The 27,906-nt window shown below is 47.9% G+C and overlaps 1 protein-coding gene and 1 pseudogene across 1 annotated transcript in view; one reads left to right on the top strand and one right to left on the bottom strand.

The window, feature by feature from the left end:
- MYO5B (myosin VB) overlaps positions 1-21,376 on the bottom strand; it is a 373,786-nt gene extending 352,410 nt beyond the window's left edge. The window contains exon 1 of the mRNA XM_058277683.2: positions 21,120-21,376. Coding sequence (XP_058133666.1) covers positions 21,120-21,146 — 27 coding nt within the window. The 5' untranslated portion in view covers positions 21,147-21,376. The remainder of the gene's footprint in view (positions 1-21,119) is intronic.
- A 2,753-nt stretch (positions 21,377-24,129) lies between these two features.
- On the top strand, positions 24,130-26,105 carry LOC101430805 (zinc finger protein 296 pseudogene; annotated as a pseudogene).
- Positions 26,106-27,906: the final 1,801 nt, after the last annotated feature.

A 27,906-nucleotide genomic window follows, 5' to 3' on the forward strand; every position in this document is an offset into this window, starting at 1 on the left:
CAGGGGATGGGGTGGGAAGGAAGCAGCAGTCTACTCTTAGCCACCGATGCACGTGACATGGAAACACCTTGTTTTTCTTTGATTATACAAATTCCTTACAGAGGGTGCTGGCTGATTTGCCTGGTGCAGACATGCTGCCTCTTCAGAAAGCATCTGACCTCAGACCTCAGGCCTGTTTCTAGAAAAACAGGCCCTGTGCCAGGACTACAATGGAACAGGTAGAGCGATGGCCAGAGGAGTCAGAGGGCAGCCAGCCATGCCCGCAATCAACACATCTTGGGATCACTAATTAGATGAAAGCCAACTTTCAGAGCCCTGTGGGGGCTGAAATCTAAGAAATTCTACAGTCAGCCTCTCAAGGGATGCGACCCCACTTCACTTCGGCAGCTTTCTTCTGGGGCTGAGCTGAGCACCATCTGTGGCCACCCAGCCAGGCTGCCCACACCGTGACCACCCTCTTTACTATCGCTCTCCTTCTCCACCCTTGATCTCCCACCCTCCTTCACTCGTCCTCCTCCCTTTCCTGACCTCATCCAAATGTATAACCTATACATGGCTTCACCCTAAAAGATAACGAATGGTCCTTTTACACTGCCTCTCTGCCTAGCACTAAATAACCCTCATAATGTGAAACTAAAGCACATTTTGAACCATTCTATACTGAATTAAAGTTTTCTAATTCCATTAAATTTTCTATTTTTCTTAAAAAAAAAAACAAAAACGAATGTATCTTTAGGTTTATTTTTATGGGTGAGCAGAATCTCAGGAATAGTTTATTCTTTCTTTACTTTTGCTGTTTGTGAAATCATTCATTTTTATCTATGTTTTATAATTTTCTCCTTTCCAGCCACCTTTCATGTGGTAAACATGCTGAAAAATCATAGGGATCAAATTCTCATTCACACCATCTCCCCTATGGCATCCTCACTGGGTGTTCCCAGCCTGTTTACACACCTGCACAGGTGCAGCCCTCACTTCCACAAGGCAGCCTGTTCCACCACGGGGGGGGGGGGGGGGGGGGGGGGGGGGGGGGGGGATGGGTCCGTCTACCACATGGGAGGTCCGCGGTTCAAACCCGGGCCTCCTTGACCCGTGTGGAGCTGGCCCATGCGCAGTGCTGATGCGTGCAAGGAGTGCCCTGCCACGCAGGGGTGTCCCCCGCGTACGGGAGCCCCACGCACAAGGAGTGCGCCCCGTAAGGAGAAGCCGCCCAGCGCGAAAGAAAGTGCAGCCTGCCCAGGAATGGCGCTGCCCACACTTCCCGTGCCACTGACGACAACAGAAGCGGACAAAGAAACAAGACGCAGCAAACAGAACAGACACCTGGGGGCGGGGGGAATTAAATTAAATAAATAAATCTTTAAAAAAAAAAAAAAAAGAACCTCTAAACTGTGTCTATTTCACAAAGTGTCCTCAAAATGTGTTGAGATCAGAACATAGTACAGAGTTGTCACATCATAAGGGTGGGGAAATCAACTCTAAAGTCAGTAGTTAAAGCTAAAGTTGTGTAGCACCAAAATTACCCTTGAAAATTCCTTAAACTGTATATGTGGTGGTTTGAAGCTGTAGATACCCCAGAAAAACATTCTTAGATTTAACCCATTCCTGTGAGTGTGGACCCATTGTAAGTAAGTCCTTTGGATGAGACTACTTCAGTTAAGGGGTGACCAAACCTCAATCGGGATGGGTCTTAATTCGCTTGTTGGAGTCCTTTATAAGACAGTAAAACTCAGAGAGAGAGAGAGAGAGAAAGCCACAGAAGCAAGAAGCTAAAAGCAACAAAACTCAAAAGAGAAAGGAGAAACCAGCAGATGCCACCATATAGCAGAGGAGCCAAGGATCCAGCTGGTCTTTGGGAAGAATGCATCCCTTGATGATGCCTTAATTTGGACATTTTCTCAGCTTCAAATTGTAAGCTAGTAAATGCCCCTTGTTGAAGTCAAACCATCTCATCAATTTGCTTGAGCAGCCTAGGAAACCAGAACACTGTGCTTCATCACAGTGAGAGGCTCCCACTTCCAGAGGTTCTGAACTTACTTAAGGAAACACAGATTCTCTCCTCCACCTTACCCTCAACCCCTGCGGGCATATTCTCATTTAGGGTCTCACATACACAAATAGAATTTTTTTCTGTGTTGATTTGTTTGCTTCTTAGGGATTCTTGTTTGGCCTTGCTTAGTACATATAGTTGCATTCCTAAAACTTAAATGCACCCATATGCCAGATTTACCCAAGCTGTAGGGCAGTGCCACTGTTAGTCTTCTTCAAAGCACATCTATTTCTGAGTCCTCAAAGTTCATCCTCCCCTCTACACAAGATCCCCTCCCAAGCCAATACTTCATAATGGTCAGAATCACCACTGGGGAGAGGTCATCCAAAGAACTTTGTAAAACTTATAAATTAGGCAGGGGGAAAGAAGGTTAATGTCATAGCAATCTTACTACAGTACATAAAATCAATATCACTATCCTCTTCTAAAGGCTGGAACAATTTGAGCAAACACTTTTTTTTTTTGCCTAGAAGACAACTGCCCAATTTTATGGTTGTGATTCATCACCCCAGATGAAGAAATATTGGTTAGGTTTCTTGCTCGTGTATTTCTGCAGGTACAATGAAAGTGGCCCTAAGTCATGTTAGCACCCCAGCACCATACAAACTAGTCACAGACACTCAGAATGAAAAGGGCTATTTTAGGAGGGAGATTGAGTATCTAGTTCTGAAAACTTCATACTCCTGCTCAAAACAAAACCAAAACCAAATTGTAAACCAACATAGTCCTAATTTTAGGGAAATGTAAAGCCACCTTACAAAAAAAGGTTGGTGCTACAAAACTTACAAAAAAAAGTTCCAACAAAGGACTATAGGGTACGAGGAAAAGTACGGTATCAGAGGCAGCCCTAAAGAGACTCATGTCAATAGACTTCCATCATTTTAATGTTACTGGATTCATATGCTCTAGAGGAACCCATCTTTAAGACAAAAGCATACAGTAAATAAACTGAACAGCTGTAAATGTTTTTCATATTTGGATTTTTACATACTGCCATCTTTACCTTCCTCCTCAAATAGAGGGTATAGGCACAGTAACACACGGAAATCATTCTTTGACATCAATATCTGATGTTTTTACAGAAGCTTCATCCCTATCCCGACCACATCTAATCAGACTGTGTTGCTTAAGCTCAGCTCTCATAAGCAGTCTTTTATTTTAATATATTTTTTAAAGATTTATTCCCCCCCAACCCCAGTTGTCTGCTCTCTGTGTCCATTCACTGTGTATTCTGTGTCCATGTGCATTTTTGTCAGCGGCACCGGGAATCCATGTCTCTTTTTGTTGTGTCATCTTGCTGCGTCAGCTCTCCATGTGTGTGGCACCATTCTTGGGCAGGCTGCACTTTCTTTCACGCAGGGTAGCTCTCCTTACGGGGCGCACTCCTTGTGCATGGGGCTCCCCTACATGGGGGACACCCCTGCATGGCAGGGCACTCCTTGCACCATCAGCACTGCGCATGGGCCAGCTCACCACACAGGCCAGGAGGCCCTGGGTTTGAACCCTGGGCCTCCCATGTGGTAGGCAGATGCCCTATCAGTTGAGCCAAATCCGCTTCCCTCTCATACACAGTCTTGAGCCCTTGCTTCTGGAGGGAGAGGAGCAGCAGCTTTCCAGGTGAACAGAGCAGGGTCCCTACGCTAGTGAGATTTTTAACACCCTGACCTCAAACCTCTAGACTCCAAAATGAGACACAGTGTGTTGTTCTTTGTTTTTGTTTTCGTTTTTTAAAGATTTATTTATTTATTTAATTCCCCCCCTCCCCCGGTTGTCTGTTCTCTGTGTCCATTTGCTGCGTCTTGTTTCTTTGTCCGCTTCTGTTGTCGTCAGCGGCACGGGAAGTGTGGGTGGCGCCATTCCTGGGCAGGCTGCTCTTTCTTTTCACGCTGGGCGGCTCTCCTCACGGGCGCACTCCTTGCGCGTGGGGCTCCCCCACGCGGGGGACACCCTTGCGTGGCACAGCACTCCTTTGCGCGCATCAGCACTGCACATGGCCAGCTCCACACGGGTCAAGTAGGCCCAGGGTTTGAACCGCGGACCTCCCATATGGTAGACGGACGCCCTAACCACTGGGCCAAAGTCCGTTTCCCAGTGTGTTGTTTTAAGTCACCTAAATTGTGGAACTTTGTTACAGCAGCTCCAGGAAACACACTCACACTGTCTGAAATCCGAAGAGCTGCACATCAAAGGCAGTACACTTTCAACTAGATGGGTCCATGTCCACCATTGTCTTTTCCAAATAGCAGATACTGGTAAGATACCACCTTGACACACTACTCCCTGGGAGCACTTATTAATGCTATAATAAAATTATGAGCTGCTTAATAATAAAGACCATGTTTTATTCACTTTATGACCAGCACTGTCCCTGGTACTACGAAGATCCTCAAATATTTATGTCTAGTACACAATGTCAGCCCACTGAGACCACGAGGAGAAGGCATTTCAGCTGCAGGACAAGGGCAGCCCTGATACACAATGAGCTGAAAATGGATGCCACTGCAAAACAGGCCTTCACTCACCACAGAATATCAGAGTTCACAGTCCGAACTGGCATGTGAAAAAAAAATTTCAATTTATCTCATACCTATAACACACTGATAAGTGAGAAGATGTGTAACGCAAAGCTATCAACCTTCCCTGTCCGGATGACATGAACTGGCTCTAATGTGAACTACCGTTTACCACAATGTGTAACTATGAAAAATTACCGTTTCTTAGGGTATCCACCTTGCACATACCTTCCCAGAAAACTTGAGGTATATAAACATGGCAGAGCAGGGAAGTGGAAACAATAAAAAGCACGAGGTGAGACTTTAAATTCCAGTGTTAAACCAAGAGTTTACTTTTTGGCACTCAATTACATCATTTTAGATACCGGCTACTGTTCCAAGGCTGCTGGTGTGATTTACAGACCTGACAAGTCATTCTTCTTTGGCATACATTTAGGCCGTTTCTGGTTTCCCAGATGGTTCACACTGCAACCTGAGCACAGCTGAGACTGATACCCTTAGCACCCACCCCGTTAAGTAAGAACTCTCTGCATGGTGGAGTGTTGTATAACCCCAGCAGCCTGCGAGGTTTCATACTGCGAGTCAGATTCACAGGGATATTAACACAGTGGGTGATCCCTGGAGGCTTTATTAAGGATGGATTATAGCAGGCTAAGGAATTCAAGGCAAGGGAAGAGGGAGGAAATGGAGGATGCAGTGGGAGAAAAGTGAGAGAACCTACAACACTTTAGGAGAGGAGATGGATAAAATCCAAAAAGAAAAGTTTTTACAGCAGCTGTTAGGGCCCACATCCCAGCAAAAATTTTCAGATATGAAAACAAGTTAGAGCTCTTCCAGATGGAAACCACTACAAGAATCCAAGGCAGGGAATGACAGACACTCAGGTAAGGAGACCCATACCATAAACAGCCATGATTTAGCAAGACATGAAACCAGGCCCAGGACAACTCTCCTGAATCCTCTTCTCCTGGGGTGAGATACAAGCACATTTTCATTAGCTCTGGGTGATTCTGAGACGCTCCACAGTGGGTGAACCACACCTCTAGTTCCTGCAAAACCCACAGCACAGTCTCTTCTGAGGGAAAGGTGATGTTCCCAACAACTGAGCCACCTTGGCAAGCTCCTTGGGTCTTGATGGCCAGAACTACCTGGACCAGGTGTAGGCGTCTGCCCAGAAGCAGCCAATCAAGAAGTTGTCCTCAACCAAAGCTCTAAAGGCCCAGAGGCAACACAGATAGGGAAGCCGATATGAACTGGAACTGGAGAAGGCAGACTGGAGAAAACTTCCATGGCACAAGTGAAGTCGGGCTCGAGAGTCACTGAGGCACATTGACAGCTCTGCTGCTGAGGGTAAACTGGTCCCTAAAGCTGTGCGGGGTCTTGAGCATCCTTCTGCTTCCCAAATACCGTGCTGCATGCTAGGCCATGCTGTTCCCCAGCTAGCCTGGGACCTGAGAGGGCTCAACTTCCCGCAATGCCTTAAGCATCCTTAAGAATAGAGTCTATCTGGTGAAGAGACCTTGCAACCAAATAGCCAGTGTGCCAAGTGCCAGGAGGGGACCAAGAGAAGCAGCCTGATGGTGGTCTCAGGAATGCTCTTCTCAGTACAAAGCAGGAGAAGACCCACAGCTGAAGGCCACGGAACAACCAGGTATGGCTCTTTAGGGTTGAAGGTACGGGATGACAGGTGATCCTTACAGCCAAGACCTTAACACTCCTTCCTCACACCTGAAATAGGAAAAGTGCATGTGTGACCCCCAAAGGTGTCCATCACTGCCAGGGCTCTGCCAAACCAGAGGACACAAAGCACGGGCTGGCCGGCCAGCACAAAGGAGCTGCAGCCAGCAAGTCAGCGGCCAGAGTTCCCCTCCCGGCCCTTCACACTGCCCCCACTGGGTCCTGACTTCCCTGAGGACAAGGCCCTCTCTTAGCAACATGACTACCAGCAGTTAATACAGTTCACAGTGCTACCTCATTATATCGCACAAGAAGTTTCTGGGCTGCACTTTTTTCACGCGGGGCTGCTCTCCTTGCCAGGCGCAGACTACGGGAGAGAAATAAATAAATAAAAATAAATCTTAAAAAAAAAAAGCTTCTGGGGATTTCACTAGATTCTTAAGCCTGCTTTTACAGATAAGGTGACTGAAGCCTAGAGGTTAAGCAATTGCCTAAGGTCACATAGGCGGCAGAGTAAGGAAATCAGCACTCAAAACCCAGGTCCTACCTCTAAAGTTATGCTCTCAACTCCTGTATTTTCCCCACCCTCCTTTCCTGTCTCATATTCAGCAACCAACTTCTTGCCTGGTGCATCGCTGGCAGAAAGAGAGCACAAAGACCATTCTTTCCATCCTCTTTCAAAGGAACATTTTAGAAAATAGGTGGAATAGGCTTTCAGTTTGATTTAAGTCAGCAGAGGTAAATATATATCCATATATAAACTAAGTTAATTATATTAACACACATTTAAGTTGGACGATAAATGTAACTATACGATTCTGTAAGTCTTTAAATTTAACCCGATTTGCTACATCCAAGAGAATATTTTCCTGACAGCCTGAGAGGGTCTATACTTACTGATCACAGAACATTCAGAGCCCAAATGTAATTCCAGTGGATGCCAGTAGTTAGAGATCAAACAAAACTGGCATCATACCTGGAAGTCACACTTTCTCTGTAACAGAAATAAAGTCAGTGAATTCTTACCTTACTCAACCAGCTTAGTTCTTTGAATAACTTTTGGCTGCTTCCAAAACAGAAAGGCTACCCTCTAGGCACTAAGAATAGCTAACAGAGAGTAATCAAAAGAAAACAAACTGATTTGAAGCCAGTTTCAGAAGAGGAATTGATGAGCTACAGAATCCTCATGCCTCTTCCAAAGAGGCCATCCTAAAGGCAAGAGCATTCACTCAGATTTGCAGGATCTGGCATATTGGTGATAAAAATCAATCACATTTTAAGGGCATTCTCATTTTAGTGCACACAATTTCACAGTCACACTCACAGAAAAGTGACAAAACAGCAAGCAGCAGCGATGGCAAAGAACTACTAGTTTCTGGTTGAGGAGGTATTCATTTTCCTTATTTTACAAATAAACATTAGAGCCCCTTAGGGAATATAGGCAAATTAAGAATGTGCTTAAATCCAATGAGATTAAAACTGAGGAGGAGGAGGAAAAGGAAAAGGAGGTGAAAATTTATTTCCTTTTGAATAAGCATTTGTGGTATGCTTATTCATATAACAAATAAACCACTGGATTGTAAGAATTTAAGGTCAAGCAACTATACTAGGTGACGGGCTCTTCCTTTCTACCTCAATACTGACTGAAACACATAAGTGAAAGTTTAGGGTGTATATTTGCAAAATTGCTCTCACTAGAATTTATAAGGTGCTCTGTACATTTAATGGCTGACTGAATATAAAAAAATGGTCTGAATCCTCAGGTGTAAACTATGGTATTATCATTCCTGTGGAAGGACTGAAACAGACTATGCAATTTTTCTTCCTCAGTTCACACCTGTCTCACCTAAAAGCCACCTGCTTTGCTAGATCTCCCATGAAGAACATGAGGCAGGTTAGTACAGCAAAAGAGGGAAAGTGGTTGGGACCTGGCAGAGAGCATGACCAGTAGACAACATGGCATGAGATTCCGCACAGAAACCTCCTTAGGGGAAGGCTGCTATTAAAGAACAAAGCTGGGGGAAGCGGATTTGGCTCAATGGATAGAGCATCCGCCTACGACATGGGAGGTCCAGGGTTCAAACCCAGGGCCTCCTGACTAGCATGATGAGCTGGCCCAAGCACAGTGCTGATGCACGCAAGGAGTGCCCTGCCATGCAGGGGCGCCCCCACGTAGGGGAGCCCACCCAGGAGTGCCGCCGCACACACAGCTGACGCAGCAAGATGACGCAACAGAAAAAGAGACAGATTCTGGGTACCGCTGACAAGAATATAAGTGAACACAGAAGAACACACAGCGAATGGATACAGAGCGCAGACAACTGTGGGGGGAGGAAAGGGTAGAGGAGAAAAACAAATAAAAATAAATTAAAAATTAAATTAAATTTAAAAAATAAAGAACAAAGCTGGAATTCCCCATGAGACCCTGACCACAGGTCCCATTTAGAATTCTTTCCAGGGTCAAAGGGAACCCCTGGATAACTCCCAAATAATAGGCCTCCCCATTGGCCTCCTGAAAGCTAATAGGTGGGACAACCAATCAGAACAGCAAATAGCTGGGGCCCCTCCCCAACATAAGGAAAGAGGAGGACACATGTTTCACTCTGTAGCACGCCCACAATCCGTGTCTCAGATTGTGTACTATTTTTCTTGTTTCTTAATAGACTCTTTTTTTTTTTAAAGATATTTATTTGTTTCTCTACCCCCCCCCACCCAATTGTCTGTTCTCTGTGTCTATTTGCTGCGTCTTCTTGTCCGCTTCTGTTGTTGTCAGCAGCACGGGAATCTGTGTTTCTTTTTGTTGTGTCATCTTGTGTCAGCTCTCCGTGTGTGCGGCGCCATTCCTGGGCAGGCTGCACTTTCTTTCACACTGGGTGGCTCTCCTTATGGGGCGCACTCCTTGCACATGGGACTCCGCTACGTGGGGACACCCCTGCATGGCAGGGCAATCCTTGCACGCATCAGCACTGCACATGGGCCAGCTCCACACGGTTCAGGGAGGCCCGGGGTTTGAACCACGGACCTCCCTTGTGGTAGACGGACGCCCTAACCACTGGGCCAAGTCCACTTCCCTTAATAGACTCTTTACTCCCTTGCCTACCCTATGGCATGTCTTTAAATTCTTTTATGCAACATAAGCCAAGAACCTTTAAGTCCAAAACCCAGAGCATTCTACTAATAGATGAAGATCCATATCCGCCCCACTTAATCATCCAAATATGAGTCTTGATGAAATTAGTAATAACCTTGAGCTAAGGGGGGGGGGGTGGAAATGAAAGGCGATTGTGCTTTAATATAAGTGATAACTTTAGGAAGACGAGGCCAAATACTTACAAATCAAAATTCTGTGTAAAATTAGTATTTTCAAAATCAGGGCAGTTATTAGCTTTCACAGCCACAGGTCATAAACCCCTGTCACTCTGCTGTTCTACAGCCCCAGCTGGTGTGAAGTTTTTGGGTCCAGTAAGGAAAAAGAAAACTTTGTCTCTGGACAGACCTCACATTTCTTAGACTTAAGGCAAGTGCCAGAGGAACTAGATGGGCTTTCCACTGAGCACTCTAAGCCAAAAGCTTTGCCAAAGTAAAAGGAAACATTACCCTAAGGGTGGTCCTCAGTGGGGGGGCTGGGGACTTGCGTGGAAGAGCCCATATCTGGAAAGAGGAGGTGGGTGCAGGTGGACTGTAACCAGGTCCATGACGCCCAGCGCTGACTGGATAGGAAACCCTATTTTTTTTTTTTTAAAGATTTACTTTTTTATTTATTTCTCTCCCCTTCCCCCCACCCCAGTTGTCTGCTCTCTTTGTCCACTAGCTGTGTGTTCTTCTGTGACCGCTTCTATCCTTATCAGCGGCACCAGGAATCTGTGTCTCTTTTTGTTGCATCATCTTGCTGCGTCAGCTCTCCGTGTGTGCGGTGCCATTCCTGGGCAGGCTGCACCTTCCTTCGCACTGGGCGGCTCTCCTTACGGGGTGCACTCCTTGCACGTGGGGCTCCCTTACTCAGGGGACACCCCTGCGTGGCAGGGCACTCCTTGCGCGCATCAGCACTGCACATGGGCCAGCTCCACACGGGTCACGGAGGCCCAGGGTTTGAACCATGGACCTCGCATGTGGTAGGCGGACACCCTATCCATTGGGCCAAATCCGCTTCCCACAAAACCCTATTTTGGGAGCTGTGAGCATAATATCAACCGACAACTTCAGGGGGAACAATTTCAGATATAGTCCCTCAACTTTCAGTTACACACACAAAGGAAAAACAGTGAAACAAAATCCAAAGTTTTCTATAATCTCAAAGCTTTAGAAAAATGTTGGCTTTGTAACTCATCCTAGGTTATATTTTTAGCAGAACCACCTTATTTGATAGGTGATTTATGAAGCATAGTAATAAACTGAATACCGCTGAATTCACCATCCAAGTTTGTTAACAGAGCTGTTCCCAATCCTGCCTCCCCTCCCCCCAGTTAACTACCACCCTAGAGTGAGGAAAAAAGAAAAAAGGAAAGTTTTATATTTTATGACATATATCCTTTAACAATACTGTTCATTTTCCTTGTTTTATAAATTTGTGAAAATGGCATCAATTGTATACATTCTTCTCTGAAGCACCTTAAATGATACCTAAGCTGCGTGTGACATAAAATGAGGAAAATGTTTTGAGTGTGCAGGCAGACACAGTGAGCTGACACAACAAGAGACACAAGGAAAACATAATGAGACACACAACAAAGCAGGGAGCAGAGAAGGCTCAAGCCATTAGGCGCCTCCATCCCACATAGGAGGTCCCACATTCAGTTCTCAGTGCCTCCTAAAAAGATGACCAGCACACAACAGATACAGCAAATGCAAACAACGAGGGGGTGGGGAGAAATAAATAAATCTTAGAAAATAAATTTTAAAAAAAATAAACAGTGGTTATCTATGCCAAGATCCAGATAACTTGAGGACTTCCCCCTCACATCCAACCTAAAATGCCCATGCTTGGAGGGTATTTCTCAAGTGCTCTGACAAATTCCTTGGTGCTAAGTATTTAATGTTAAAAGAGGGAAGAATAAGGGATCAGTAAACCTCTCTCCTCAGGTGCTGGGGGAGCCCTCGCCCGAGCTGGCCAGAAGTGACAGCCTGAGGAGGGTGGGCTCATTTTCCATCAGGCACCTATTAAGCCAATCAACAGCTAGCACAGCACAACAACCTCTGACCAAAAGGAAGGATGGTAGAAGGGCTTCCAGAAGACTTAACACCTAGTTCTTTGGTTGAAATCCAGAAAGGAAACAAATGCCCAGACAGGAGGTGAGGGTGCGGGGGGGGGGGGGGGGGGGGGGGGGAGATACAGTGCTTCTCACCTTGGAACTTTAAGTTGGAGAGCGAGCCCAGGAAAGAGCCTGGAAAGTGGACCACTGCCCTGGATTGAAATGGCCAGGCTCAGAATCAGAAATAACTAGTTTTTGTGCTGCTCAAGTTTCAGGTACACTTTGTTGTGGTTGTTGTTACACCTAACCCTTTCTGAAGATGTGAACCTCTTTGGGGCCTATCTAGCCTAAGGAAAGCCAAAACTTGGGTTTGCCTATACTTGAGAGAGTTATGAGGATGCAGGATGCCCACAGTGCTACACACGGTGGTGACAAGCAAAGCAGCAGACTCACAAAGGAAAGAAATGCCAGGCCGTCAGTCCATTCACCTTTTCTCTGCACACAGAAATTCTTTTCTCCTCTGATCTGGGCAGATTCTCGCTACTGCTGAGAGACGGGGTAGCAGGTAAGAAGGACTCTAGACTTTAGACCCTCTTTCATGCACAAATGATGTTCCAGACCCACCATCAATGGGGCAGATACTTAGTGGAAGGCAGAAGAGCAGAGCCCTTAGGAGTTGGGCCCACCAGACAGCCAGCCGGCTCGGGACGGGGTTCCTGCTCCACTACCTGACGGTACCATGGCTTTGGGCAAGGTACGCAAGCCCGAGGTCCCTCGTCTGTAAATGGGATGGCAGCAAAGCCTACATCATAATGTTACTGTTAAACGATTTAATACAGGGTGCTTAGAAACCACCTGGGACAAAAGCACAAGCCATTGGCTGTTACAACTAGTGTTTTTCCAATTGTGGGCTTAGAGCTGTACAAGCTCGGAACAAAGGGGAGGATACACACCAAGCTGCCTTCTTTTTAATTGTCACTAAGATTCTACTTTCTATGACTTCCTATCTCGAAATATATAAAACAACTTAATGAAAAAATGTTATAAGTAATGCCTTTGAATGTAAACAGGAAATAAAGTAAGCTACAAATGAATGCTAAGCATATGAAAAGATACTCAACTTTTCAATAAACATCAACTTTAAAATATACATGAAGCTTTTAGTATCAGTAAGGTTTAAAAAAAGGATCAATGAGCAGAGTCAGTGAGGGGAAGATACAGAACTGTTCTTTTCTGGCCATATTGATGAAGTCTATAAATGTACATGCCAGCAATTCCACCTCTGGAGCGTATCCTAAGGAAATCATTGAATGAGGTTATAAGGATGTTCTGCAACATTTTTCACAATATTAAAAGTTTGGAGCCGACCTAAATGGTCATCAAAAGGAGAATAGTTTAAAAACAGTACAGTACAGCCATAAAATTGTTATACAGCCATTAAAATGATAAAAATTATCTTTTTATGCCACAGAAAAAAATAGCCATCATAGATTAAGATTTCATCTATGTAAAGTAGGATCAGTTTTGTACGTATACATTGTGCCTGTGTCTAAAGCAGTGCTGCCCAATAACAGTAACCACCACAAATGTGAACCACATGGAATTTTAGGTTTGCTAACAGACACATTAAAAAAGAAGAAAGGTGGGAGAGTCAAGTGAAGCACAGCAGAGACCAGAACGGAGGTGGTGCAATTGACAGGGAACCTCTCTCCACATCAGAGGTCCCCAGGATCGAATCCCAGTAAATCCTAGAGGAGAAAGAGGATAAAAGAAGACAAAAAAGAGAAATAGATATAGAAAATGACACAGTGAATGGACAGACAGCAAAAACAGCAGGAAGGAGGAAGGAGAGAAGGAGGGGAAGAAAAATAAATGTTTAAAAAAAGGAAAAAAGGTAATAGTTGTATTGTACAACAGGTAAAATGTTTTTAAATTTTCTTTTTAACAGCCCTTCGTATAAAAAGCTAAATTTCATTTAAAATTAAAGTATTTCTCATTCAAATAAGAAACAAGTGAGTTGCATTAAATACTTTAACCCAGTAGTATCCCAATTACAACAACATAATTAGTCTTGGATATCCGGCGTGTATATTACATTGACAGTCTATCCCAATTTGGACATTTTCACACGTGGTCACCGTACTGCACAGGGCATGTCTAAAGAATACACATAAGCAGTTAATAACTTTCTGGAAGCTGGGTTTACAGAGCCTTTCTTTTCCCCACATCGTATGAATATTTTCAATCATTTGTATTAACAGAAAAAAAAAGCATCATGAAGAATGTTTTAATTTTCCTTTGAAGCTATTAAGAGACAAGAAAGTACAGCTTAACTTTAAACTTCTTTCAAATGGCTCTCTCTCCTTGGGAGGGGGCAGGGGGTGCATTCTCTCTCTGCCTTGGTCGTCTACGGCTCTATAGCTCTTTGCAGCAATCCTTTCCGTTCTCTCACCAAGTTCCTTTACGACCAATATCTTGGCTCCTGCAGGAGGGAAAGGAGGACTAGAAGGAACGGCCCACGGTGCACCCTGCAGCCCCGCAACAGGGAAGAAGCAAGTGGATAAAGATGCCAAGGACCTACTATGAGCCAGACTCCGTGCTAGGCAGGCACCTTGCACGTTAGGGAATGTGATCCTCTCATAACCTTACCACGAGGCAGGCACCATCCCAAAGTTTCCAATAAAGAAACTTTGGCTTAAAGTATCTGCTTAAGCATCATGGCTTAAAGTATCTGCTCCAAAATGTCAGAGCCCAGACATCTCACCAGAAAAGCATGAATGGTCTATACCAAGGTCATGATCTTATCCTTAATACCACACCCTGTAACACTGCATTTTCTCATTAAAGAAAAGCAAGTTACATGCATCCTTTATCTGCAAAAATCCCAAATCCCCAACTCAATGAGCTCATTCTATCTCCCACTGTAATTAAAGTACTTCTACTTGAATGAACTTGGTCACCCCAAATTCAAGTCAAGCATTATCCTTGCCCCATCTCGACTTGTCTGTCCACGCTCAAGCTGGAAACTTCAAGGTCACATGACTCCTCTCTGCCTTGCCCCTCATAACCAAGCATTTGAGTTCTCATCTCAGTAATCCATAAGTCACCAGAAAAGGTAGCAATAAGCACCCCCAGAACTTAGATTTTAAATACTGTTCTTCAGGAAAAGGAAGCTGACATGCCACTCCTTAACCAAGGGATCAATGTTAACCCCATCAATAAGACAAATTAGCATCAGATACCTGCTTAGATGATGCACTGAACAGTATTCCTATCAAAAATTCCTAACCTTCAGCAGGAGAAAATAGACAAACCCAAATTTGAGGGTCGTTCTACAATATAACCGATTGGTAATCTGAAAGTGCCAAGGTCATGGAAGACAACTTGAAGAGACTAAGAAGAACGATGGAGATGCAATGTGGACTCCTAGACTGGATCCTGGACCAGAAAAAGGAAAGTAGTGGAAAAACTGGTGAAACTGCAATATGGTCAACAGACCAGTCAGTTAACAGTATGGCATCAATATCCATTTCCTAGTTTCAATAATTGCACTACATAGTCCTGTAAGGTGTTAACACTGGGGGAATTCTGGTAACTCTACACAGGAACTCTGGGCTATTTTTGCAACTTTCCTGCACATCTAAAACTATTTCCAAGCAAAGTTCATGTTGCCATCGTTGTGTCCCTATGTCCGGCTTATTCCTGTCTCCATGTCTAATCTCACTCCAGTCTCCTACTGCTCCTTTCTTCCCAGTCTCCACACTTATTCAAATCAAATCCTATTCATTCTTCAAAGTCCAGACATGTCCCACTGCCCCTAAAGGAAGACCTTCCCCACTTTTGGAGCTCACCTGACCGGTGCTTCTACAAAATGCCTCTAAGTCCCAGTCTCTGCTCTCCTCTCATGACACCTGGATAATGCTCTATTTTTTCTTTTTAGGTAACTGTGTTTAGGTTTTGTCTCCTTCCGGTGATACAAAATACGTATCTGTAGACAAGCACACATGCTCGGTTCACTATAAAACTGTCTGCTTTCTGATGTGGTTTCTGAAAATCGACTAAATTATAAAACAGAAAGCAACTACAATTCCAAGCCCATACAGGTTTACTTTGACAATGCTGTATACATACTGGCAAATACACTATCACTTAGGGAAAGCGGTATTTGGATGTATATATTATAAAGTGTTATTTACCTGACCGTTACCACAGGAAGAACAGAAACCTTCAGAGAATTTTAAAAAGCCTTGCCAAAAATAATATCTACTCAGATTTTACACTTGGAGGTACCTTGGGTCTCCACCAGCAAGAGAATGCCATCTCTGAGCAAATTAAGTGTACTATGCTTTGATTACAACCAGATCAGGAGCTGTCAAAAACTAACAGGTGACTAATGAAGTATTAGGTACACAAGAACCAAAAAGAAATGTAAGGAAGTACTTAAGGAAACTAGTAGCTATAAAGCAAGCTTTCCCAAGACACATGAGTAGACTTGGCATCAGCAAACTATTTCAAGGAAATTCAGAGGCAACAGGCCTTCAAGGGGGTTCAGAGATCAAAGGAGACAATCAACCAAAAATGTACCTACTGGGAAGCGGATTTGGCTCAACAGATAAAGCGTCTGCCTACCACATGGGAGGCCCAGGGTTCAAACCCAGGGCCTCCTGGCCTGTGTGATGAGCTGGCCCACGCACAGTGCTGATACGCACAAGGAATGCTGTGCCACGCAGGAGTGTCCCCTGCATAGGGGAGCCCCATGCACAAGGAGTGCACCCCATTAGGAGAGCCGCCCAGCACGAAGAAAGTGCAGCCTGCCCAGGAATGGCGCCTCCACACACATGGAGAGCTGACGCAGCAAGATGATGCAACAAAAAGAGACACAGATTCCCAGTGCCGCTGACAAGAATATAAGCGGGCACAGAAGAACACACAGCAAATGGACACAGAGAACAAACAACTGGGGACAGGGAGGGAGGGGAAGGGGAGAAAAATAAATAAAAAATAAAATAAATCTTTTAAAAAAAATGCACCTACTAAGTATGAGCTAAGGTACTAAACCCACTGGAGGCTGCCAAAATTATGATATGGCCTCTTCTCTCCAAGAGCTCAGTCTAATTCATGAGATGCCATATCACATAAACGCTATCAACAAAGGTAGGCAGGGCAGCAGCCTGCTAAATGAATAGTGTGGCCAAAAGGTCACAATCAGAACATGCCATGTGATTCAGGCGGCATGCAAACTTCTCTTGTGAACTTTCTAATTCTAAGGGTCGGCAACAGGGTCAAGAAGGACCCATTGGGTTTACAGGCCCATTTGAGAACGGAGAGAAGAGGGGAAAGGGAGTGGGAGCTAGTGATGGGAAAGGCACGGCAGAGAATCAGGTGTAGAAGGCAGCCACTGGCAGGGCACACAACCCCATCCGCACCCCAAGGTGCTCTCCAGCTTCAGCTGGGGCCCTTGGAGGCCAAAGCCCTTAAACTACTCAATATCCACTCAGCCAGGCAACCACGGATTACGTGTTGTGTGTTCCCAGAAACAGATCCTGAGATGAGTGTTCACTTTCAAGAGATTAAGACATGTTCCCAGGAAAGCCTGGGAGGGGGCCGGGGACGTGGATAAGGAAAGGGAAGGAAGCCAAGAAGGGTATGATATTAAGCCAAGTCCCGAGGAAAGTTACTTTGGCTCAACCCGGCAAAGAACTCTGCAGAGAGTATGGGTCATACCTCAGAGCTGTCAGGGTGGGAGCAAGAAAACTAGTTATATCCCACTAGTTAAGGACTGCCCTTGGGCTATGCAAATTCTTGGGTTCCCTGTGCACACAGGCAAAGATGGCTCCAGGAGCCTCTGACAAGGAGACAAAGGCGCTGCTGGCTCCTGGCAGTGCGAGCACAGGGAGGGCAATAAGCCGGAAAAGAACAGAGGAAGATACAAGGAACACCGATGTCATCTGCTACTGTTTGTTATGTATTAGTGTCTTTCTCGAACACCATTACTCTTTTGAAAAGGTGAGTCAGAAGCAGAAGGTTGAATCATCAGTCCCTCAATGATGGTGGGAGGACAGGAAACAGGTAGCTTTTGCTGTTTTACAGATTGACACTTGGGAAAAACCTGCATTACCTGATGCATAGGTGAGAGACAGATGATACCAGCCAAGAATCCAATACCTAATGCAGAGGTGAGGGACAGATGAAACCAAAGAGCATGGGTTCTATTTTCCAAAGGCTTGGTCCCAAATCTGTGCCCTTAATAAAGGCTCCCGTGCACAAAGCCACTATACACAGGGGTATGCCTATTAGTAATTAACTCCCTTAGCATCACTCAAAAACCCACTGCTCAGATATTATCAGTTGCAAGCCTAGAGGGAAAGAAAAAAAAAATATATATATATATATTTGATGGCACTGGTTTCAGTCTGGTTATCTCCTAATCACTCTGCTGGCTAGTATCAAAGGAGCAGTCTGAATACCTCATTACTGGAAATAATATTTAAATTTTCATTCAGAATAATCTTTCTTAGTGAAGACTGTATTATTCACACTGAGGGAAAGAGTTTATATGCTTTATCCTTGAAGTCAGACTATTTTCTGCAGTCATCCTAATCAAATCATACTTACATGCTTGGGCCTCTAGTTTCTATGCAAATCAAGTTAAGCTGACATTGTCTTTTCCAGTAGGTGAGGAAACAGTACTTACACTTGCCACATGCATGCCAGTCATGACAGAGTCCTCACAGGACCCAGCGTCAGCTCCACCTTTCTGAAAGAGTGGGTGAGGTGGACTCATTCTGACATCACCTTAAAAGTATCTGGTGCTGACTGAATCTCTTCTCCATCCAGAAAAAACTCACTACTAAGACAGTAATTTCACAAAGGTGAGGTGTTGGACCTTTTGAAAACAGGAGCGTCTTTGTTAAAGGAAAGTGCCCTTTGCCAATGATTAAAGTCAACTTCAAAAAACAATCACAGCTGAAGAGAAGAGATAGAGAAATAGCAAGAAAAGAGTAAACTGGAGGAGGGGGGAAAGAAGAAAATCTTTTGAATAACCAGGGATAGCCTAACCTACTAAGTTCTTACCTGAAACTAATTACTGGCAGGCTAATTTAAACACTCAAAATGGATGCCTCATATGCCAATAATACCACCTTCCAAACAAGTCACAAAAGCACCAATATGATCAAGAGGGCCTAATTTCCATCCCAAACACAAGGGTTATTAGCATAAATGGATAATTATTTCCATCATACATAATACATTAGAGTGTCCATCACATCAGAAAAGCCCACTAGGTGGTTAAAAATAAAAGGGAACACAGGCTATTTTGATAATACACTAAAATGAATATTCTCCCCAGGAAAAGTGAATCTGAGCAGCAGGCACGATTTCTCTGTATAATTTATGATTCATATGCACACTGAGAATCCTGGCAAGCGGGGGGTATAATAGTGAAGAAACAATGCCACCACTTCTCACAGTGAAGGTAAGTGTGCTCAAGTCTGCCAGAAGAAATGGCAACTACTCAGAACAAATCTGGAAGCTATGGCCTTGGCCACAGAAAGTCTCAGTTTCAAACCTAAAATGACTAAGAACTAGAAACCCATTAAAACAGTGAGGTGCGGTTCCACCATCCCTAGGGAGGAATTCAGTACTTTTTAGATTAGTTATGCCACGTCCTCACACTAATAAAGCTGCTTTAAGAAGCATCCTGTGTATCCAAGACCTCTTACTAGTGACACCAGTTTTGTTCCCATCTCCATAATTCTGGGAAAAGTACAATGAAACCTCTTTGTCCAGAATCCCATTAATTCATCATTCTTAGTAATTAACATACAATGTTTTATTTCTAACTACAGAGTTTAATTTTCCACTAACGTGTCCTGTCCTTAAAGGTAATTCAGTATTCTTGTTTTTTAGAACTAGGGCTCCATAAATTTAGGGTTTCTTAAGATGTCCATTAGCTTCATATAACACAACAGTTATTCTCAGATAAAGGTCGTTGTGATCCACTGTGCATTTACTTAGTTGAGTCACTCATTTTACTTAGGAGTCAAAGTTGAACCTTCAAGCACTTTAACACAGCGAAGCTTCAGACAATCCGACTCCAGTTTTCCCCCGCCTTACTAGTTTTCCAGTTTCCGATAACCCGCTTCTGGCAAAGAAGTGAAAGCTGCATCTTTGAGGGCTACCTACAAAACCCCCACGGGTAAACTGCGGTGGGGTGCTTTTCCAAAGCCGAGTGGCCAGAGAATTCACCCCCTGGCTCGCACCTGGTACCCTTCTCCATTCCCAGCCGCGACCGCTGCCTGCGGCCAAATGGAACCCCAGAGGGGGCGGCACCGGGGTCATTTCTCCTTGGCCCAGCCCCACCCCACCCCCCACCCCGCTGCCCTCTCCACTCCGGGAGGCAAGAGGCTAGGATGTTCCTCAGACGGAAAGGATGGAAGCACACCTAGCCAAAGAGCTCCCCCACGCGCAGAGCAGCCGCGAGCAGTCGCCAGGTGAGGATACGGAAGTAGGTCTTCCTCCCGGCCCAGACCTGTTGGCCGGGGCGGGTGCCCCGGGATCGCACGCTCATCCACACGCGCGCCCGCATCTCCGCACGGAGGAGTGCGCACAAGGCACCCTCAAACCTGCCCAACCCACCAGAGAAGATGAACAGGCAGGCAAGAGGTGTCAGGACGTCTATGATTAAGGAGTGGGGCATCTGCTTGAAGGCCCTGTCCCCTCATCCCCGGCTCCAAGTTAAAACCCGAGAGGGCCTGGGCGGCTGCGGTGCGGCCGTGGGAGCTTGGGGAAGCGGCGGCTGGTCCTTAACTTTAACCACAGCCACTGCCGCGGACCCGCGCGTGTCCGCCCTGGCCGCACCTGTTCTCAGTTCTCAGGACCGAGAGCCGCACATCCATTCTGACCTTGAGAGCATCCTGGAAGTCCTCCCCCACCCTCGGTTCAGACTTATCCCGACACCCTTCCCGCACTAACAGAGGCGACCTCAAAATCCCAAACCCGGGCACTTCGAGGATGCGCGCTTCCCGGGGATCTCCAGAGATCCCTCGCGCAGCTCTTTATCTACAGTTTAGCCTCCTCCGGGTGCCACGCCAAGGCACACCAGATTAGGTCCCCTTCCTCTCTACCCCAAGGGTTGACCCAGCCCCCCGCCCCAAGTTCAGGGCTCCCCTCGGTGGCACGCCCGAGACCAGGAGCCGGGGAAGCGAGTCCTAGAGAGCCGGCGCCGCAGAGCACCCGGGCAGGGTCCCTGCGCGTGCGAAGGGAGCGGCGCTGCGCCCGGCGCCAACGCGCGGGGCTGTCTCCGCACACCCGGCTCGAGCTGGCGGGGCCGCCCCGCGGTTCGGGGAACTGAGCCGGGCGGGGAGGGGCTCGGGAGAGCGGCGGGAAGGGGCAACCACTAAGGCGAGGGCAGCGCTGATAAGCGGGTGCTGCGGGGCCGCGGGGTGCGGCGGCCGATCCGCGCGGGCGCTCCCGGAACACCCAAACTTTTTCCGCCACCCGAAGTTAGTGGCGCCGAGGCGGCGGCGACCGCGAAGCCGAGAGGGATCTCGGGTCGCCCGCCGCCTCGGAGAGCCGCGGGAGCTGGGGACCCCCAGCGCCCCCGGGTCCCAGGGCGCACCGTCCCCGCCCCCCCACCCCCGCGCCTCACCTGTGCCCGCCCGGGCGGCGGAGCGCGGCGGCACTCACCTGGCTGTAGAGCTCGCTCACCGACATGACCCCGCGAGCCGGGCCCGAGCCGCCCCGCCAAGCCGGCGGCGGGCGGCCCTCTCTCGTGCCCCCGCGGGCGACGGGTGCGGCGCTCCCCGCGGTCCCGGCGGCGCTCAGTCCGCGGCCGGCCCGCCCGGCGCCATCTTCCTGGGCTCGCCAAGTTTCCCGGTGCCTTTTCCCCTTGCCCGCAACCTGCCCAGCTTCCCGGAGGCGCCGCGGCCGGCTCGCCCAGGGCCGGCGCGACCTTTACTCCCGCGGCGGCGGCGGCGCTGGCGTAGCGGCGGCGGGGCCCGGGCGGCGGGCGGGGGAGGAGGCCGCGCGGCGCCGCTCCCAGCTCAGGTATGGGCGGGAGGCGCGCGCGCCGGGAGGGAGGGGCGCGGGCCGGCCGGAGCGCCCTCGCCGCCGCCCGCCAGCCCCGCCGCTGCCCCGCCGGGCTCGCCCTCCCGCCGCGCCGCGCCCCCCACCCCCACCGCGGTCGCCGCGGGGTCCTCGGGGCCGGGCCGGGGCGGGGCGGAGAGCCCCGTGCGGGGAGCCGGCGCGGAGCGCCCCCTGCTGGAAGCGCGGCGCGCGCCCGGACAGGTGAGAGCCGGGAGGCGGCACCTGCCGCGCCTCGGGCTGCTTCCACCTGGAGGCGAGGGGCTTGCGGGGACAAGAACAGAGGGAGAAAGAACCCGAAAGAGAGAGAGAGAAAAAAAGAGGAATTAAAAGAGAGAGGGGTCTGTGACTTGCAGGCCCCAACCGCTTTTGCCCGGATTTCACATGACTATAGTCAACGTTTTCATGATTAAAATTCCCTCGTGTCGGAAATTGTGACCGAGGTGATTGCGGCGTTCCAAAGATCGCCCTCGCCACCCTTGGCTCCCTGCACTGAAATCCGGATCAGAAAGGTTGCGGTCGAAACTGTTCTCCACCGTCTGAGCAATTAATCTCTCTTTCACGCGTAGCTTCCAGGGAGGCTCCAGGCCACCGTGAGAGGACCTTTTGCTTTTCTGGGAAGTCTCCACCTTCTTTCCCTTGTCTCTCTCATGCACACTAGCTTCGTCGAGTCGTGTGTGTTCCCTCTGCTAGTGGCACTTGGCTGCCCACAGCAACTCCAGTCCCTCTTCTTCTTCCACCAAAAAGTAGAATTTTAAGCCAAAAAGGAAAATAGTTGTCAGGAGCGGTGGAGGGAGAGCCCGGCTTAAAGGAGGAGACGCACAGCCTTGGGTTTCTGAAAGTGGCGTTTGTCCCTAAATCAGAGACAGCCCCTTGACTTAGTTCTCAACCACATCTACAACAGCCAAGGCAGTTGTTCTGGAGCCACCCCCAAGGTGATTCTCCGGCACATCCCACTTAAGACCTTCCCACCTGGAGTTCTGGGGTTTAATGTGTACCAGGTGTTAAAGGGAGATGGGGACAGGGCTAATTTTGTTGGTCAGAGATGTGATCCGTGAGGCTGCGTGTTTAACAAGCACCCTGCTGGTGTGGGCCCCACTTGAGAAACATTGCTCTGCTCCGTGGCTTCTCAAGGTAAAGAGAGGGCCTCCACGCCCCCGCCCCCATAGGTGGAGGTTTCCATCACATACAAATAAGGAAGCACCTTGAACTTCCAAAGCACTCATCTGCACCTCTCCTCAGGTGCTCCCCTCATTGCACCCTGTACTTCATGTGTACTAATACCCTGTTTTCCCCTCTCAGGGAGGCTCTAGAACAGCCTGAACGGCATCTACTTATATCCTCTGCACTGCCTAGCACACTGCCTTGCACAAAGTAGCTCTCAAAATATTGTAGGTGAATTGAGATAAGTTTTGAGCCAGGTCTTAAAGGCAATGCCAGTCACTAATTGATGTAGAAGAGGGGAGAAAGAGATTTCCAAGCAGAAACATTAGCAAAAGTGAAAACAGGGAAGGGGGAATTCAGCTAAGATGGAAGCTATTCATTGACTGGTACTTGTGTGAAAGTGCTTTGGAAACTATAAATATCCAGTGGCAGTTATTATTTCCTTACATTCTATGCCCTACCACACAGGTTCCTATCTTTCTGTGAACCTGCACTCCCATTCATGAAAAACTAACACAGCTAGGATGTGCTATCACTGTCCTGGTGGAGGATGCAAGCGGGGAGAGCAGGAGAAAGCAGCAGGCGCCGTGTGTGAGGACGGCCCAGCTTTCAGGTCAGCTGCGGCTGAGCTCCGGGTGGTGCTGCTCTCCGCCTCCCCCACTTGCTCCTCTGCTTGTTCCTTCCCCGAATGTGTGCCCCTCCTGCTCACATCTTTGTGCATCACTCTGTGTGTCCAGCCTCTCACACACTTTTAAGTTGGGGTTCTGTATCAGTGTGGTCAGGCTAGGCTAGGGTGCAGGAAGCAAAAGTCTCAGTGGCTTAAAACCAACAAAAAGTGAAAGAAGTATTTATTTCTTGCTCACATTTCACACCTGTCACATCACTCTCTGGGCACCATTGAGAAGCCTGCCAGTGTTGTGGCAGAGGGAAAGGAGACATGGCAAACTTCGCTCTAGCCCCTAAAGCTTCTGCTTGCAGACCCAGTCACATTGCACTTCTGAGAGGGACACACTCATAATTCACTGGCAGAACAAGATACGTTTTTTAGTTCATCAGGTTGGGGATGTGTAATCCTCCTACAGGGCAGGGCACCGATGGGAGGAGCCACTTGGAACAGGACAGCAAATATTTTGATAAATAGTACAATCTTTTACAGCCTCTTTTCACTCTCTTGTACTCCAAATTCTGTCTCTTCCAGAAAACTTGTCTTGAATTATGTCGGGATTTCTCCCAAGGTTTGGTTGAGGAGATATATAGGCAAATTCTGGATCTGACCATGGAGGCACAAACCCATTTTACACAGTTGGAACATAAGCTCTCCAAAAGTGAACAGGGAACAACATCACCTGCAGGAAAAACGGGCAAGGAGAGATTAGTCCCTAAACTGAAACTTGGTCATGAACTCAATGGCCCTGAGACATGGTCTTCTGGGTAGAGGCCGTCCAGCGCAATGCCCAATGTAGGAATGTTCAGCCTCCCTGGTGTACGACCACCCAGCCTCCTGCTGGACACCCTCCAGGAATGGAGAACTCTCCACCTGTCCACTGAGACAGCCAGCACGGTCACTGAACTTCTGGAGGGCCTCTCCTCTTGGAGTATCTCTGATGTCATCACCATCCTAAGCCAGCTTGCATTTCATTGTCTCTCTCACACGGATTTCGTGGTGTTGAGTCTTATGGATTGTAACTGAGAAATGGGAATGATGTTTGAAAGTGGTTTTCCCTGCATGTGGCCATTAAATCGCCGTGCTAAAGCTGCTTCTAAAATATCTCCCATTGGGTGTAGCTCAGTGGTTGAGCGCCTGCCTAGCATGTAACAGGTCCCCCGGTTCAAACCCTGGTGCCTCCCAAAAAGAAAAAGAAAAAAATAATGAGCAATAACCAGTTTTATTCCTGTCAAGTTTTTGGCTCTCTCTGCCTAGATCAGCCAGTATCAATAGCTCGGTGCATAATTCTGCTCTTTTTTCTCAGTTCTCAATAAATTCTTTTTAATGGCCTAACTAAAAAAATAATAAAAATAAAATGTCTCTCATCGATATAGCATTAAATAGTACCTTTTAGGTCAGGCACCTGAGCACCTCCAGCCGAGCGCACCGCCCATGCGTCAGGCCCCGCAACCCAAGGCCCGCGCAAGGCTGGCAGCACACGCCGCCGAGCAGACCCCGCGCCCGCCGCCAGCGCCGAGGACCACGCAGAGATGCCAGACCTCGCCAGCCCAGTGAAGCGGGGAGGGTTCGGGGGGAATGCGGCCACTTCCCCGGCTGCCCGCCGGCCGGCGCCGCCCTCCACGCCGTTGGCGCTCGGAGCCAGGGGGCCGCGTGGACGCCGCTGAGCCCGAACCCGCTAGACTGCCAGCCCTGGACGGACAAACGCCCGGGACTGTTGGTCTGCGGCCGCTGCCTACAGACTTCCCGTAGGAGGCCTCAGTGCCTTCCCGGACGGCAGGAAGAGGGCGGGCACTCTTCAGAGGCCCCGGCCCCACGCAGGGCTGGGAACGCCAGCCCTCAAGGCCCCGAGCTGCCTCCGCTGCCGCAGGTGCACGTGCCTGGAGGCGGCTGCGCCACGCCCCGGGGCCACGGACTGTCCGTCTACCAGACAGAGGCCGACGCCCCGGGGGCCCCGCTGCTGGGCCTGGCACAGGAGGCCGCGGCCGTGCCCACCGTGGTGGGGCCAGCGGCCCGGGCGCGCGGGGTGAGCAGCCGGCGGAGCCCGATCCGCCCCGTGTGCAGAAATACACTCAGCCCCTTCAGCAGCACCAGGGTGCACGTGCGCTCACCCTCGGCCCTACGCCTGCGACCAGCGTCCCTACGCCTGTGCCCAGAGCAGCAAGTTCGACTGCCCCGAGAAGACCCACCGTCACCTGCGGCCCCAGAGCTATTGCGCCGCGCATGCTGGCCAGGAACGGGCCCCGGCGACCCCCTCCATGGACGGTCTCCCATGCCACCCCTGCCCGCACCCTCCCGCGCAGCAGTGGGGAAAGGACTGGGGCTTGCGCCTTGGCGGGTGTCTGGGAGACCGGGGCTACTGGCAGTGGGGCTCAGGCAGGCCCCGGCAGGCATGGTTGGGAGGCCGCCACCGCGGAACAGAGAACTGACCCTGCCTAGAGCCAGATGACCCCACCCGAGACGCAGAAGCCCGCAGGCCAGGTGGAGGCAGGTGAGAGTTCTGCGGGAAGCATTTCAGCAGCAGCAGCAACCGGGTGGTGCACCAGCGCTCACACACCAGGGAGCGGCCCTCTGCCTGCGGGCTCTGCCGCTGCGCCTGTGCCCAGGACGGCGAGCTCAACTGCCCCCACCGCATGCACGGCCTGGCGCCCCACGGCCTCCGCTTCCAGGGCTCCCACTGCCTCATGTCCTTGGGCCTATGCGCCATGCCAGTGGACAAGCTCCTGAGGAGGAAGCACCCTGAGGTGGGTGGGGTCGTCTGAGCTCCCAGCACACCCTCCCCTGCTGCCCCTGTGTACCACAGTCCCCACTCCTGCTGGCCTGCCTGTCCTCCCAACATGTGCAAATATATATATATAACCTTCATTGCTTTTGCTACAAAAATATTGCAATATTGTAATATTATATTAATGCTAAAGATCAAAAAAAGAATATGGGGTTTGGTTTTGTGAGATGTAATATGAATATTGTTAAGCATTTTTTTCTCTTCTTCATTTTCTTCATTAACAAGTAGACCCTGATTATGTCTTTTTTTTTTTAAGAATTATTTCAAGTAGTTTTATTTTATTTTCTTAAATTTCTCTCCCCTGCCCCAGTTGTCTGTTCTCTGTGTCTATTTGCTGCGTGTTCGTCTTTGTCCACTTCTGTTGTTGTCAGCGGCACGGGGATCTGTGTTTCTTTTTGTTGCGTCATCTTGTTGTGTCAGCTCTCCATGTGTGTGGCGCCATTCCTGGGCAGAGGCTGCACTTTCTTTCGCGCTGGGCATCTCTTCTTACGGGGCACACTCCTTGAGCGTGGGGCTCCCCTACTTGGGGGACATCCCTGCATGGCACGGCACTTCTTGCACACATCAGCACTGCTCATGGGCCAGCTCCACGCAGGTCAAGGAGGCCCCGCGTTTGAACCACGGACCTCCCATGTGGTAGACAGATGCTGTAACCACTGGGCCAAGTCTGCTTCCCTGATTATGTCTTTTAACTAAACTAAAATAAAGTAAATAAAATAAAACATCTCCCAGTGATCTTTTCTTGCTGCTATTCTGCCCTGAGATTAATTCTATAACTCACAGAAACTGTCAGAATACAAATGTGTGTGAAGTTTTTGGATAATTTGTTATGCAGCATGTGACTAATACACTCAAATACAAAAGGTATTCTGTAATGAGTTTCTTACCGGTAACTTCACCCTTGCAATTTCTATCTTCCCCTTCATGGCAGGCTGATTTCGCCATTGGTTTCCCATATTGAGATCTGTGGGGTCCTAATGTATGGGAAGACTTTTCAAGCAATTGTTAGTCCATAGTTTATTTTAAAGGAATCAATTTCCCCAACCCTCACCTCCATATGCATTTCTTCCTAAACACTGATTTGCCTAAAAATAGACTTGCAGTTAGGGGAGGCTGGTTCTCAGGTCTCCTTTACCATCCCTCTCCCTTTTCCCACTTTGCAAAAGAAAGCCACACCTCTCAACCTCCAGAACAGCAGGATGGTGCTTTGCCCCCTAGAACACCAAACAAAAGGACAACTAAAACTTTTTTGAAGATCAGGTAGTTACCAATTCTGTGCTTTCAACAAATTTGACAAAGAACTTAATCCAGCTGTCAGCTGACAAATTATTCAAAATTTTTTTGTTGGATCACTGTGATTTTTACCAGCTCAGAAGGAATTCAAAGAACTAAGGAAACTGTTCTAACAAAACTTCCTTTCACATCTATTTATTTATATAAATAAGATTTCTCAACACTTATGTCTATAACAAAAATAGGAATAGTGTTTTTGTGGAACACTATCTCATTTTAATGAGACATCTAAATTTACTGGAGAAAACTCTAGCCCTGTCCATCTTATTAAAGATACATTTCCAATATAATTTTTACTTTTTATTTAATAATTAAAATTATACATTTATTCTTATAAGTTGTGCAATAATGCCATTTGTAATGATAGTTCAGAATAATTTTAACACTTAGACCACTGGACATTTTTAAAACATGTATGTAAAAAATATATTAATATATTTTGTTGTATTATAGGATGATAGAAGAGTTTCTAGCATAAAAAATAT

This window comes from Dasypus novemcinctus, chromosome 16 (assembly GCF_030445035.2).
Source record: "Dasypus novemcinctus isolate mDasNov1 chromosome 16, mDasNov1.1.hap2, whole genome shotgun sequence".
Lineage (NCBI taxonomy): Eukaryota > Metazoa > Chordata > Mammalia > Cingulata > Dasypodidae > Dasypus > Dasypus novemcinctus.